Below are 13,084 nucleotides of genomic sequence, written 5' to 3' on the forward strand. Positions count from 1 at the left end.
TAATACACACCTTCCGAATGTTTTGCTGAAGTTAAATCTGTACTTGATATATTATCTACGGGTGAAAAAAGCTTCGGGATATGCAATTTTTCGGTTGATTAGTTGCTTCATGAAACTAAGGAAGCTAGAAGAATGAAAAGACTGTGGTTACCATCTTGGACTTTAATGTGGGTAGATTTTTTTCTAATCTCCCCCCCCCCTCTAGGTACCGATACGCCCACATTCAATTCAAGATTTTTAAAAAAATTTTATTTTTTTTTTATTTTATGATAAGGAATTTATTTCTAAAGGTACTACTACTAGAGACCGAATTTCAAGTGACCCTCCATTTATAAAGTGAAATATTCTATATTTAAATATTTAAATATTTAAACGTTTATACAAGTAATGATTGGGTTAGACAAAGGGGTAGGGTACTATTGTGAATCGGACATACATTCGAAAGTTCCTTTTTAACTATTCTATTATCTTGTCAATTATTCTAAACCATCCTTGTAATAAGTTTCGTGCGTAAACACATTACGCACCTTTGTCGTTAGTTGTTACGCAGAAAGTAGGTCAGTTGAGATTTATTTTACCCTATTTTGGAACAAGAGCTAGGAGGCTAGGGGTTAATGTTAGACTATTTATTTTAAACAATTTAACTGGTGTACGCTGTACTCCTGTAGATTTATGCTGGTATATATCTATTGGGAAAATATTCAAATACACATACAATCACACCCTGTAGCCTCCCTCTCCCCCCTCCCCCCTCCTACCCTTCACCTTTTTCCTATTTCAAATGTGTATAATCGCATGGTGTATTAATTATACTGTGATAGATGGTAGAAATGGTAATTACTCGCCTAAAGCTAAAATATCATGGATCCTATATAAATTTTGTGTACAAGATACAGATGTTCTAAAATCTGACCAGTAATATTTATTTCAACGGATTTATTGAAGTATTTCTCAACGAATGTAATATAATTTTACATAGAAGGTGTGTAAATTTCATGTACGATATGTAAGATATGTAAGATATGTAAGATATGTAAGATATGTAAGATATATAAGACACAGGGTGTCCTGTGAAACATGACGGTGGCAAGACGATTTGAAGGTCGTTTTTGATCTTTGAAAAATTTGCGGCATTTATTCGTAAACCTAATTTTAGAAGTAAGATTAAAAAGTTAATAATCATAAAATATCCTTTTCTTAAAGGGACTGTAAAGAAAAAATGAAAAGGGGGTGTAGGATTAAACCTGAGAATCTCAGCCAATAAACGATACATACAAGACATCTATCTGAGATGTTCTTGTCTCGAGAATTTGATATAAAACTGTGTCAAAATTATACGAAAATTCATATAGATACAATTTTGTAAATAATTAGTAGGTTTAAACAGATCATATTACCTTTAACATTACCAAATTGTGGTCTGCTTTTTTTGTGCCTTCAATATTACCGGAGATTGAAGAATTTCGTTCAGATATCGACAATTTTGATTTTATTTAATAAAAATGAAATCTGAAAGCAATTCTTAATATCTCCGGTAATATTGACTTTTGACAGCACAAGAAAGGCAGACCACATTTTGGAAATGCTCGGACTAGGATAATTTTTGGCTATTGTTTCAAGAATCAAACATCTAAAAGTAGGTTGACGACACAAATAAATTCAAAGATCAAAGATGACTTTCAAGTCGTCCTGCTACTGTCATGTTTCGTGGGACACCCTGTACATGATAATAATTTCCTCACCTAATCCTAGGGCTTTAGTTTGCAACGGCAGCAGTGATTGACGAGCAGTTAATTATATGGAATTTTTAGCAGTTTCTTTAGGGGCATTTATATCTATTAATCATACAACAGACCCCTAAAGTTTAATGTCTATTTCTAAACCTTTTTCTTCATTTGTTCCCAGTAAGACCCTTAGTACTGTGGAATAGGAATACATTTGTTAAGACTCTAGTTATGATTTTATATTTGTCCAATGAAAATGAATCACAGCAATTGTGCAATGTACACAGCTACTGGTGAAACTATTGGGTTATAACAACAGCGTAATGTCGTCTTTCTTTTTTTAATTTTTTCTATGGGTTTCACTGTACATTATCCTATGGGTTGGGAGGGTGGCTCAATAAATCTTCCCTTCCCCTAGATGGCCCACTTATTTTAGGACCCCCCCTGGAGCCAAGATCTAGAGCAGATAACCCTAAAAATACCAGTTTCTCGGAAAGGGGGGGGAGGGGTATGGGGTAGGAGAATCTAGAATTTTTATTTTTCAATACTTCTCAATTTTTGATATTATCTCCACAGGAAGGAAATATATTGAGGTATTTTACAGATTTATTGGTTAACATTAAACAGTCTTACAAATATAATATATTTATTGTATATCTATAGATTTTAGAAAGCACTATATTTTATACAAATACATTATAATGTTAATATTTGTAATACATTTGTAACATAATATTTTTTATTTTGAGAATTTTTCATTTATTATCATACTAGCTTTCCTAACTACTTGACCTAACTAAACCTACATACTTACCTGCATATCTTACTACTTACCCATTGATCTATAACCATCTACCTTCCTCCCTACCCAAAACTACCTAAGAACCTACTTATTAATCTAGCTTTCTACTTAGCTAGATGCCTACCTACCTTATTGCCTACCTTATTACCTCCCGCCCTAGTCCCTACCTCTAAGTTCCTACCAGGTACACGTACCTGGATACCTATTACCTACTAAGCTACCTACCTACCTACTTATCTAGCTACTTTCATACCTCATTCCCTACCTTTCTACCTATTAAGTAACCTACCTGCCTATGTTCTTTTTTTTAGTGGTGTACATTCCGTCATGAAGATAAGATCTGTGATTATGAATGGAAAAGAGCAGCTTGGAATCTTACTGTAGCTGATTGTGATGCTTATGCAGACAGAGCTTCATACCAGGTAACCTTCCTGTTAGAGACGGCGCACGGTGGAATATTTTAGGGGTCAGAGTGCANGGTGACTGTTTTATCACAATACTCATCTTAAAATGCATGTGTCTTGTGTTTTATGGATATCTAATGGACAAAATAAATATATTCTGATAATCTTTTAATTTACAAAAAATGTAAAAATTGTAGCTTACATTGATTTATAATGATTTTAATTTTAAATTAGTGTTCCATTTCATATATTTATCCTTGAATGGATCTTTTAACCTCACAATATTGGGAAGTTTCTACTTGTGAAAATACTATTAAGAAGTTGCTACTGGGAAAATTGCCTTTGGGAAAGAACCCAACATCTAGGAGACTGCGAAAAACATCTACTAGATATATAAAGAAATTCTAACAACCATTAGTAAAAGATTTGGGGGCGTCGCAAGCGCACGAAGTATTTGTATCGTCTCTTATTCGTGTTTAAAATACTCATTTTAATAGTTTTCACGGAAATTACCAGTTTCCCGTCATATTTTAGAACTTCAACTCAACATAACGACGACTTAGAAACTTCTCTAACAAATTGCTTAAGCGACCGACCCATATTTGACTTGAATAAAAGTTTTTTTTTGGTGTAAACTCAACATCGCTGACCCCCCCCCTGACACCCCTTTGTGCTAAATAAACGTGATGTTTTAGTCGAAAATTTTGTTTAAAAATTCATTCCGTCCGTCATAGTTTTTTGATATATTTTTTCCACTCCAGGGTCGTTATGATTATTACGAGTGTGGAGTAGAAATCCGCAATGCTGGTCCTGAAGATACCGGGGAGTGGTCATGTGACCTGGAAGAGTATATCAGGGGAGGAGAGAGGGGACAGGGAGCAAAGGTAAGACCATAGAGATTAAAAACACGCAAACGGAGAAAAATGAAAATCACAGAAAGCAAAAGTTAAGTGACAAAGGGTTAACTATAAGATGTCAAGAATAAATGTGTAATATGCCTGACAAACAATATTTAGATATTTAGTCAAAATATCAAGAAAGAAAAACTCGGCACTTATTTGGATCAAAAGTTGTGATATTTTTAATTATCATTCTTTATTTTAATGAAACTTGTCCAATTGACAAATATATGAATTTTTTTTTACAATTATCTAATAACCCGGACAAAACTTGTAAAAAAATTACTGTATACACTAATTTTCTGTTTAATGACATATTTATCAAAAGAAATTATCGATGAAAGCCGTGGTATGAACTTCATCATGAATTTTATTATCATTATTACCTTTGTTGTTTCTTCGCAGTTTTCTTCAAAATGTCGTTAAACCTTTTCTCTTCTAAACTGCATTTTCAATTAAAATATTTTGCATTGCCTGTCACTTCCTTTAATGAAATTAAAATTCGACATGTTTAACAAAAGCTTATTTGTCTATTATACCTTTTTATGTCTAATTTGGTATAACAATTTTAAATCTATTTTTAATCAAAATATTTGTTACCAGGCGTCCCAGAAGTTCCAGGTGGTTGTTGAGGTTCCAACAACCACAACTACTACAACTACCACAACAACTACTACGACAACAACCACAACAACCACAACTGTATCTAGCACTACAGAAGATGAGGATGAGGTGTGATAAATAATTATAAGAGATTATAGTAAGGTTTATATCCCCCCTCCCCTCGGGCACCTGAGAAGCGGAATTTATGCCCCCCTCTCGACCAATGAATAGTTCAAAACACAAAAATGTACCATGAATATAACAAGGTCTTCCCCCATCCCCTGTGATTATATATCCTGTCCTATATCTATGCTTGATATATCAGCAGGTTGGTTGGTTGGTTATACTAAAATAAATCCAATCAGAACTTCTTTAAAAAACCTTTTGTTTTAAAATACTCCCCATAGTTTCAACCTTTACAAGTCAATCTTGATTAATATCCTTGCTAAAAAAATTTTCATGATTTTGGCAAGGATATATTTGCAAAACCTAACATTGCCTGTAACCTTATTGTGCAGTGTGCAAGCTTGAAAACCAAGATAATTATGATTATTATAATTGCAAAAAGTATGCACTAAAGCTCTAGAATCAGATTGTGTTCGCATGCCATAAGAAGTTGAGACAAAATTGGGTCTAATTAATGAGATAATATCAGCAAATTAGGGGTTTGCAACGGCATAGGCATTGTTAGAAATTTTTAAGCGACCATGGATAATATTTGATTCACAACGGTACCCTATACACCTTTATCAAATCTATAATATAAAAGATATTGTCGTGCTACTCCATTGTTTGCACCAACTCACCTTAATAAAGAAACCACATATTAAAATGATCCTGTTTTAAAGAGAAAGACTCAGAATTCTCCTTCATTCTTGATGAGAAAAAGCTTTTCAAGGGTACCGTTGTGAATCGGACATACAACCCTACAAATTAAGTCTTTTAAACATTTCCTTTTTGAAGATTACCTTAAAATAAAATCTTGCCCAAGAGCGTGAATAGCGGATATGATATGATTGTCAATAAAGATTAAGATTTCTATAGACTAATAAAAGACCATTTTTGGTCTAACGATGTTTTTGCACTAATACGTAAAAAAGGTTTAGAAAAGAAAAGACGGATGCATGATAAATGGATTTCCTTAGAATATTTATGAACTCGACGAAATGTTATATTCAGAATATATTTAAAATTTAGTACGAGGAAGATTATGAGTTGACCCCTGTGGACCCTGCTGGCGAGGCTGGTGAGAGGTCGGAGGATGTTCCTGAGGAGACCCCTGTACCTGATGCTGATAGTGCTGATAGCGGGGTTCATATTGGTAATTGATCTCTCTCCTCTCGTTCTTTGTTCCTTCTGCTAAACTCATATTCAATCCTTCTTCCCTTCTCCAGGATCCTTCTAATCATTCTCTCTGGTCCTTCTTCCCTTCTCCAGGATCCTTCTAATCATTCGCTCTGATCCTTCTTCCCTTCTCCAGGATCCTTCTAATCATTCCCTCTGATCCTTCTATTATTTCTCCCTGATCTTTCTCCCTGATCCTTCTATTCATTCTCCCGGATCCTTCTATTCTTTCTTACGGATTCTTCAATTTCTTTCTCCCGGATCCTTCTATTCATTCTCCCGTAGCCTTCTTTTCATTCTCCGGGATCCTTCAATTTTGTCCTCCCGGATCATTCAATTTTATATTCTATTCTTCTCCACTTCTTATGTTATTCAATTTTTTTTTTTTTTTTTTTTTTTTTTTTCCTTTTNTCCTATTCATCTATATTCTTTCCTTCTCTTCTTCTTCCTTCTCTTTCTGTTGTTCCTTTATATTCGATACTTCTCTTCCTTCTCTTGGTGGTTCTGTTCCTATTCATCCATATTCTATCCTTCTCTTCTCTTTATCCTTCTCTTCTTCTTCCTTCTCTTGGTGGTTCTGTTCCTATTCATCTATATTCTATCCTTCTCTTCTTCTTCCTTCTCTTTCTGTTGTTCATTTATATTCGATACTTCTCATCCTTCTCTTCTCTTGTTCATTTATATTCGATTCTTCTCTTCCTTCTCTTGGTGGTTCTGTTCCTATTCATCTATATTCTCTCCTTCTCTTCTTCCTCCTTCTCTTTCTGTTGTTCCTTTATATTCGATACTTCTCTTCCTTCTCTTCGTCGTTCTGTTCCTATTCATCTATATTCTATACTTCTCTTCTCTTGGTGGTTCTGTTCTATTCATCTATATTCTATCCTTTTCTTCTCTTGGTGGTTCTGTTCTATTCATCTATATTCTATCCTTCTCTTCTCTTGGTGGTTCTGTTCTATTCATCTATATTCTATCCTTCTCTTCTCTTGATCCTTCTGTGGTTCTGTTCTATTCATCTATATTCTATCCTTCTCTTCTCTTGATCCTTCTATTCCTAATCGTCTATATTCTATCCTTCTCTTCTCTTGATCCTTCTATTCCTATTCGTCTATATTCTATCCTTCTATTCCTATTCATCTATATTCTATCCTTCTCTTCTCTTGATCCTTCTCTTCCTAATCGTCTATATTCTATCCTTCTCTTCTCTTGATCCTTCTATTCCTATTCATCTATATTCTATCCTTCTCTTCTCTTGATCCTTCTATTCTCTTGATCCTTCTATTCCTATTCGTCTATATTCTATCCTTCTATTCCTATTCATCTATATTCTATCCTTCTCTTCTCTTGATCCTTCTCTTCTCTTGATCCTTCTATTCCTATTCATCTATATTCTATCCTTCTCTTCTCTTGATCCTTCTATTCCTATTCATCTATATTCTATCCTTCTCTTCTCTTGATCCTTCTATTCCTATTCATCTTTATTCTATCCTTCTCTTCTCTTGATCCTTCTATTCCTATTCGTCTATATTCTATCCTTCTCTTCTCTTGGTGGTTCTATTCCTATTCATCTATATTCTATCCTTCTCTTCTCTTGATCCTTCTATTCCTATTCATCTATATTCTATCCTTCCATTCCTTCTCTTGATCCTTCTTTTTCTATTCATTTATATTCTATCCTTCTCTTCTCTTGATCCTTCTATTCCTATTCGTCTATATTCTATCCTTCTCTTCATTCTCCCGTTCCTTCTTTTTTTTTCATCCTTATCTTGTTTTATCTGTTTCTATTAATTATTATTCTATTCTTCTCATCCTTCTCCTGTTCCTTTTTACCCATGTTTTTTATGCTTCCTGCCGCGTTCTTTGTCTTCTTTTCTCAGATAATTCTCCTTTTTCATTCTTGAAATTTACAAGCATCAATATTTTTATTTTGTCACATGAAAATTCTCCCTTTTGCTTAGTTTACCTCTCTTCCTTGTCAATTTTATTTTGATTTTCCCACCAGGTCCACAACCTCTACATTTTATTTGGTAAATTTCCACTTTGCACCATGTACTTAAGCAAACAACAATGACATCAAATTTTTCTAACTTTTTGTTAAAAATGAGTCAGGTGCATTTCTTCATAATATCTTATCAAAAATAATAGTTTATTTGTTTAGATTTTATAACTTATTCATATTCTATATCTTAGTATTACTAAGTAGAGGAAGGGGGTCCAAGAATAAGAAGGGGGAGGGGGGGGGGAAAGTATTTCTACAAAAAATTATAAATTTACATTTATTCCTATTTCAGGAGTAGCAGTTATGATACTGTTTATTGTACTGGCAACATCTCTAGTGTTCGGTCTACATTATAAGAGGAAGCTTCATCCCTGCTTCTACAGGTATAAAAACACTATTCATTACTCAGATTATGAAAACATACAGTTTTCTTCCCTTATGAAAAACCAGGGTTCTTTATCTTATACATTTCTTTCTTTTACTGCTTACACTGTACAGTTGGTTACAAAAAATGAGAAAATGTAGAATAAAATTTATTGCGCTTTTTTTCAAACTCAACGTAAAGTATAACTTAAAAAAAAAATTTTCTTCTCTTCAAAAGATCTTTAAAAAAAACAAGTTTAAAGGTTGAAAACATGCAATATCTCATGTTCACATGGTAAATCTTAACTTTTAAAGAATTTCTGCAGAAAATTTTTTAAATAAAATATGCAAACATTTATGAATACAGATAGAAAAATGACAATAATTTACAAAGAATGGGTCGTCAATTCATTATTTGTGTTTGACAAATCTGTTTGTTTCAGTGTGTTTAAGAGGAACTGGAAAGCAGTTCGAGCAAATGATGACGGAACAGAGGATGAGGAAGCACATCCGACAATTATCAAAAACGGGAAGGATCTCAATGTAAGTTTGTTTTGCAAAGGTTTTAAACAGTTGAGCCCGATGACGTGCAGGCTTACACACAAGGATGAAACTTTAATAACAACCTAATGTTCTTTAAATTTGACTGCTTGAGGATTATTTTTGGTTGCCTACCCTGAAAATATTCTTCTCAAGGTCTAATAAATTCTGTACATTTTGTTCTGAATCTTCATGACAGAAAATGATCAATAACAGAAGAGGCTCAACCCAAAAACGAACTTTCTTTTACTCTCAATGGTTTTGATCATCCTCCATAGTCTTATCTCTTTCGGGTAACCCTCCAGTTGAATTACATCTTATTCTTATGTTGGGTTTGTTCATACCCTTCGCTAGCATCATTCATATATCAGAAGATTTAGATTGTATCTTACCAGTTTGAATCAGTTGAAATGGTATCGGATACGTTTTGGATTAAATTCAAATCAAATAAAATCAAAAAATTCTTATTTTTTGACGTACTATTTCATTCGTTTCGACTGCCTGGTTAAAATCGCTCTTCATTGCTTATGAAAATGGTATAGAAAGCAGGACGGGATTCAATTAAAAATACTTACAAAAATGATCGTTTAAAAGTTAATCCCCCCTCGCCATATAATCTGTAATCCTGTCTAGACCAGGGTTTAGACACCTAGTTAGTGCGAGGGAGATTGTTTAGATATTTAGATACCTAGCTAGATAGAGAGATAGTAAGATACCTAGTTGGATAGAGAGATAGTTAGATACCTAGATAGATATAGAGATAGTTAGATACCTAGCTAGATAGATATTTAGATACCTAGCAAGATAGATAGGTAGTTAGATACCTAGCTAGATAGATAGTTAGATACCTAGTTGGATAGTGAGAGTTAGATACCTAGATAGATACTAAGCTACATAGATAGATAGATATATAGATAGATAGATAGTTAGATACTTAGATACCTAGCTAGATAGATAGATAGTTAGATACCTAGTTGGATAGAGACATATTAAGATACCTAGAGAGATATAGAGATAAATAGATACCTAGCTAGATAGAGAGATAGTTAGATACCTAGCTAGATAGATAGGTAGTTAGATACCTAGCTAGATAGATAGTTAGATACCTAGTTGTATAGAGAGAGTTAGATACCTAGTTGGATAGATAGATAGGTAGTTAGATACGTAGCTAGATAGATAGTTAGATACCTAGTTGGATAGTGAGTTAGATACCTAGTTAGATATAGAGATAGTTAGATACCTAGCTAGATAGAAAGATATTTAGATACCTAGATAGATATAGAGATAGTTAAATATATAGCTAGATAGAGAGATAGTTAGATACCTAGATAGATAGATAGGTAGTTAGATACCTAGTTGGATAGAGAGAGTTAGATACCTAGTTGGATAGATAGATAGGTAGTTAGATACCTAGCTAGACAGATAGTTAGATACCTAGTTGGATAGAGAGAGTTAGATACCTAGTTAGAAAGATAGATACCTAGCTATATAGAGAGATAGATAGATAGATAGATAGATAGATAGATAGATAGATAGATAGATAGATAGATAGATAGATAGATAGATAGATAGATAGATAGATAGATCCTTGTTAGATAGATAGATAGTTAGATTAGATACCTTGTTAGATAGATAGATACCTAGCTATATAGAGAGATAGATAGATAGATAGATAGATAGATAGATAGATAGATAGATAGTTAGATACCTAGCTAGTTAGATATCTAGCTAGAGATACCTTGTTAGATAGATAGATAGATAGATAGATACCTAGCTAGATAGATAGATAGTTAGATTAGATACCTTGTTAGATAGATAGATAGTTAGATTAGATACCTTGTTGATATATAGTCCAGATTAAAACTCTGCTGTCAAGATACAGTCAAATTAAATACTTGGATAAATCTTGATTTAAGAATAGAACAAAAATTGGTAAAAAAAGATGAAAACGCATTTTAAATAGTTAAAGCAACAATCCAAATCACAAAAAAAACCGTTAAAGAGTAAAAAGGTAAAAGTATTAAAACTCTGAAAAAATCTTTCCTGCATCTTTTCTGTACGAATATTAGACTATGATATGATTAACAATTAGAGACAAAATTTAATTGAACAAATCTACATTTTAAACATAATTTATAATTACTGATTATCAGTTTTAAGTTTGAACTCCTATTCGAGGTGTATTTGGAAATTTCTAGTAGATTAGATGCTCTGATAGAATGTTAACCTTATATGGAGTTTATTTGAATAAAATTTGTCCATCTGTTATGTATATTTTGGGTTTAACTTGGCCCTGGGCAATCACATTTAATGAGAGACGGTCAGGCAGTAGCAGTAGGGCAGAGGGCTCTTTTAGATAAGAAATCTTAAACTGTCTTAATCTTTTTTATTTTAATATCTCATATTTTTAATACCACAATCTTCAATTCTAGAGTTTCACATCTTTTCGATTTCCTTAAATATTTCTATCACCCCCTTTCCCTGTAAACCCTCTTAATCCTTAACTTGCCTTCAAAACCATTCAGCCTGAGTTCATAAAAGTCCTAGCCCAAATTCAGATGTTGAATTTTATTCTATCGAGAGAAAAATGTATGGGTTTCTACTATGAGAACAAGTTTCTTTTAAAACAAAGATGTTCAAAATGTTTTGGCCAATGTTGTATACTAAGTTCGTTTCTATTCAAGCTTAAGGAATCATAAATATGATATGAGGAAACATTGGATGATTTAGGGGTGGTCAAGATTTAGAATATTATTTTGAATTAACATTAGCTACAGTCCTGTAGAGATTTATGGTTGGGTGGAATTAGAATAGTGGAGGGAGAATTATTTTCTAAACATATTTCACTAGCTCTTTATCAATTGAGATGTCCACCCCCATGCCAATCCAAAAATTCCTTTCCACCGTTTGATTTGTAAGGATTTAAAAGATGAATGTGGATTAATAATTATTAATCCATATTTTTCTCAAATATAATCAATCTAATAATGTCCTTATATTTTGTTTTTTTTCAACGCTTTACATTTCTCAATGAGCTAGGAACTACCGATGAAACTCTTAATTCTTCATTATTGACCAACCAAAGAATCTTTATTATATAATCGATTAAAATCCATTTTATTTTTGCTGTATTCAACACTTAACAATTTTCAGGTTAGTGAGCTTGGACCAATGGGAGAGAATGCCAACCTCAACCCTGATCTGACCACGGTTACTTGGACGAGTGAGGAAAAGGATGAAATTGACATCATTAAAGACGACATTCATAAAGCTGCCGAGAAAGACGACATTGCCAAGAAAGAAAAGGAAGACGACTCGAAGGACGCTGAGCCCGAGAAAAAGGATGATGAAAAGACTATTGAAAATGAAACCACTCCTCTTCATAAAGAAGACTAAGCTGAACACTAAATTACTCATTATAAACTTATTTGACATGTTCTAAACTTTTTAAGGTTTAAAAGCAATGGCTGACGATGCATTTGCGAATTATGTACAAACATATCCCACTCTTTGACTGTTGGCAGATCTCATTTTATTTCAATATGATATTTAATGATGTAACATTAACTTTTGTAAATTGTATTGATTACATTTAACGTATTGATCCCAATCGACGTATTGATTCCAATTCACGTACTGTATTAAATGAATGAACTTACTAGCTAATTTATACTTTAAGTTTAGCTAAACCCTCTTATAATTATTGTTTATATTTAAGTACACTGTCAACTAATGTATTATCAATGCTTAGTAATTGTATTGTATGTAGAATTGTACCGTGTAGCATGGTGCAACTATTACCCTTCTTGCATCAAATATTCATACTGATCAAATAAACCAATTTATTCAATCTCAAATCTTTAAAAATAACTTGCCAAGTTTCTGAAAGAAATTGGAAAACTGGAAGATAAAAAATGTATTTTAAAAGGACTTTAAAATGTTGTCTGCTGCATAATATTATATGTACTCAGTTTGGAGATGTTTTTTTCACAGATTGTTCTGTAATTCAAAAGTTAGAAACTCTCCGAGAACGCAGTTTATTTTTATAATCATCTTTTAAACAACATAGTATTATATGTTCTCAGTTTGGAGATGTTTTTTTCACAGATTGTTCTGTGATTCAAAAGTTAGAAACTCTCCGAGAACGCAGTTCATTTTTATAATCATCTTTTAAACAACATAATATTATATGTTCTCAGTTTGGAGATGTTTTTTTCACAGATTGTTCTGTGATTCAAAAGTTAGATTCTCTCCGAGAACGCAGTTTATTTTTATAATCATCTGTTAAACAACGTTAACATTTTGAACGTGGCTCTGCTCTACAATGCTTCATAATAAAATAATAAATACCTCGTATGATTAAAAGACTAAAGTAATTAACAAAACTAGAAGATGTTCTTTGAACTTCT

At 32.8% G+C, this 13,084-nt stretch overlaps 1 protein-coding gene across 1 annotated transcript in view; it reads left to right on the forward strand.

Annotated features, from left to right (window-relative positions):
* The window catches only part of LOC111714416 (uncharacterized), a 32,673-nt gene extending 19,646 nt beyond the window's left edge, over nt 1–13,027 (forward strand). The window contains exons 5-11 of the mRNA XM_023489519.1: nt 2,838–2,948; nt 3,692–3,814; nt 4,433–4,561; nt 5,630–5,753; nt 8,065–8,155; nt 8,579–8,678; nt 11,829–13,027. Of these exons, the coding sequence (XP_023345287.1) occupies nt 2,838–2,948; nt 3,692–3,814; nt 4,433–4,561; nt 5,630–5,753; nt 8,065–8,155; nt 8,579–8,678; nt 11,829–12,071 (921 nt within the window). The 3' untranslated portion in view covers nt 12,072–13,027. The remainder of the gene's footprint in view (nt 1–2,837; nt 2,949–3,691; nt 3,815–4,432; nt 4,562–5,629; nt 5,754–8,064; nt 8,156–8,578; nt 8,679–11,828) is intronic.
* The last annotated feature ends 57 nt before the right edge of the window (nt 13,028–13,084 follow it).

The sequence above is a fragment of the Eurytemora carolleeae genome, unplaced genomic scaffold (assembly GCF_000591075.1).
Source record: "Eurytemora carolleeae unplaced genomic scaffold, Eaff_2.0 scaffold530, whole genome shotgun sequence".
NCBI classification, from domain to species: domain Eukaryota; kingdom Metazoa; phylum Arthropoda; class Copepoda; order Calanoida; family Temoridae; genus Eurytemora; species Eurytemora carolleeae.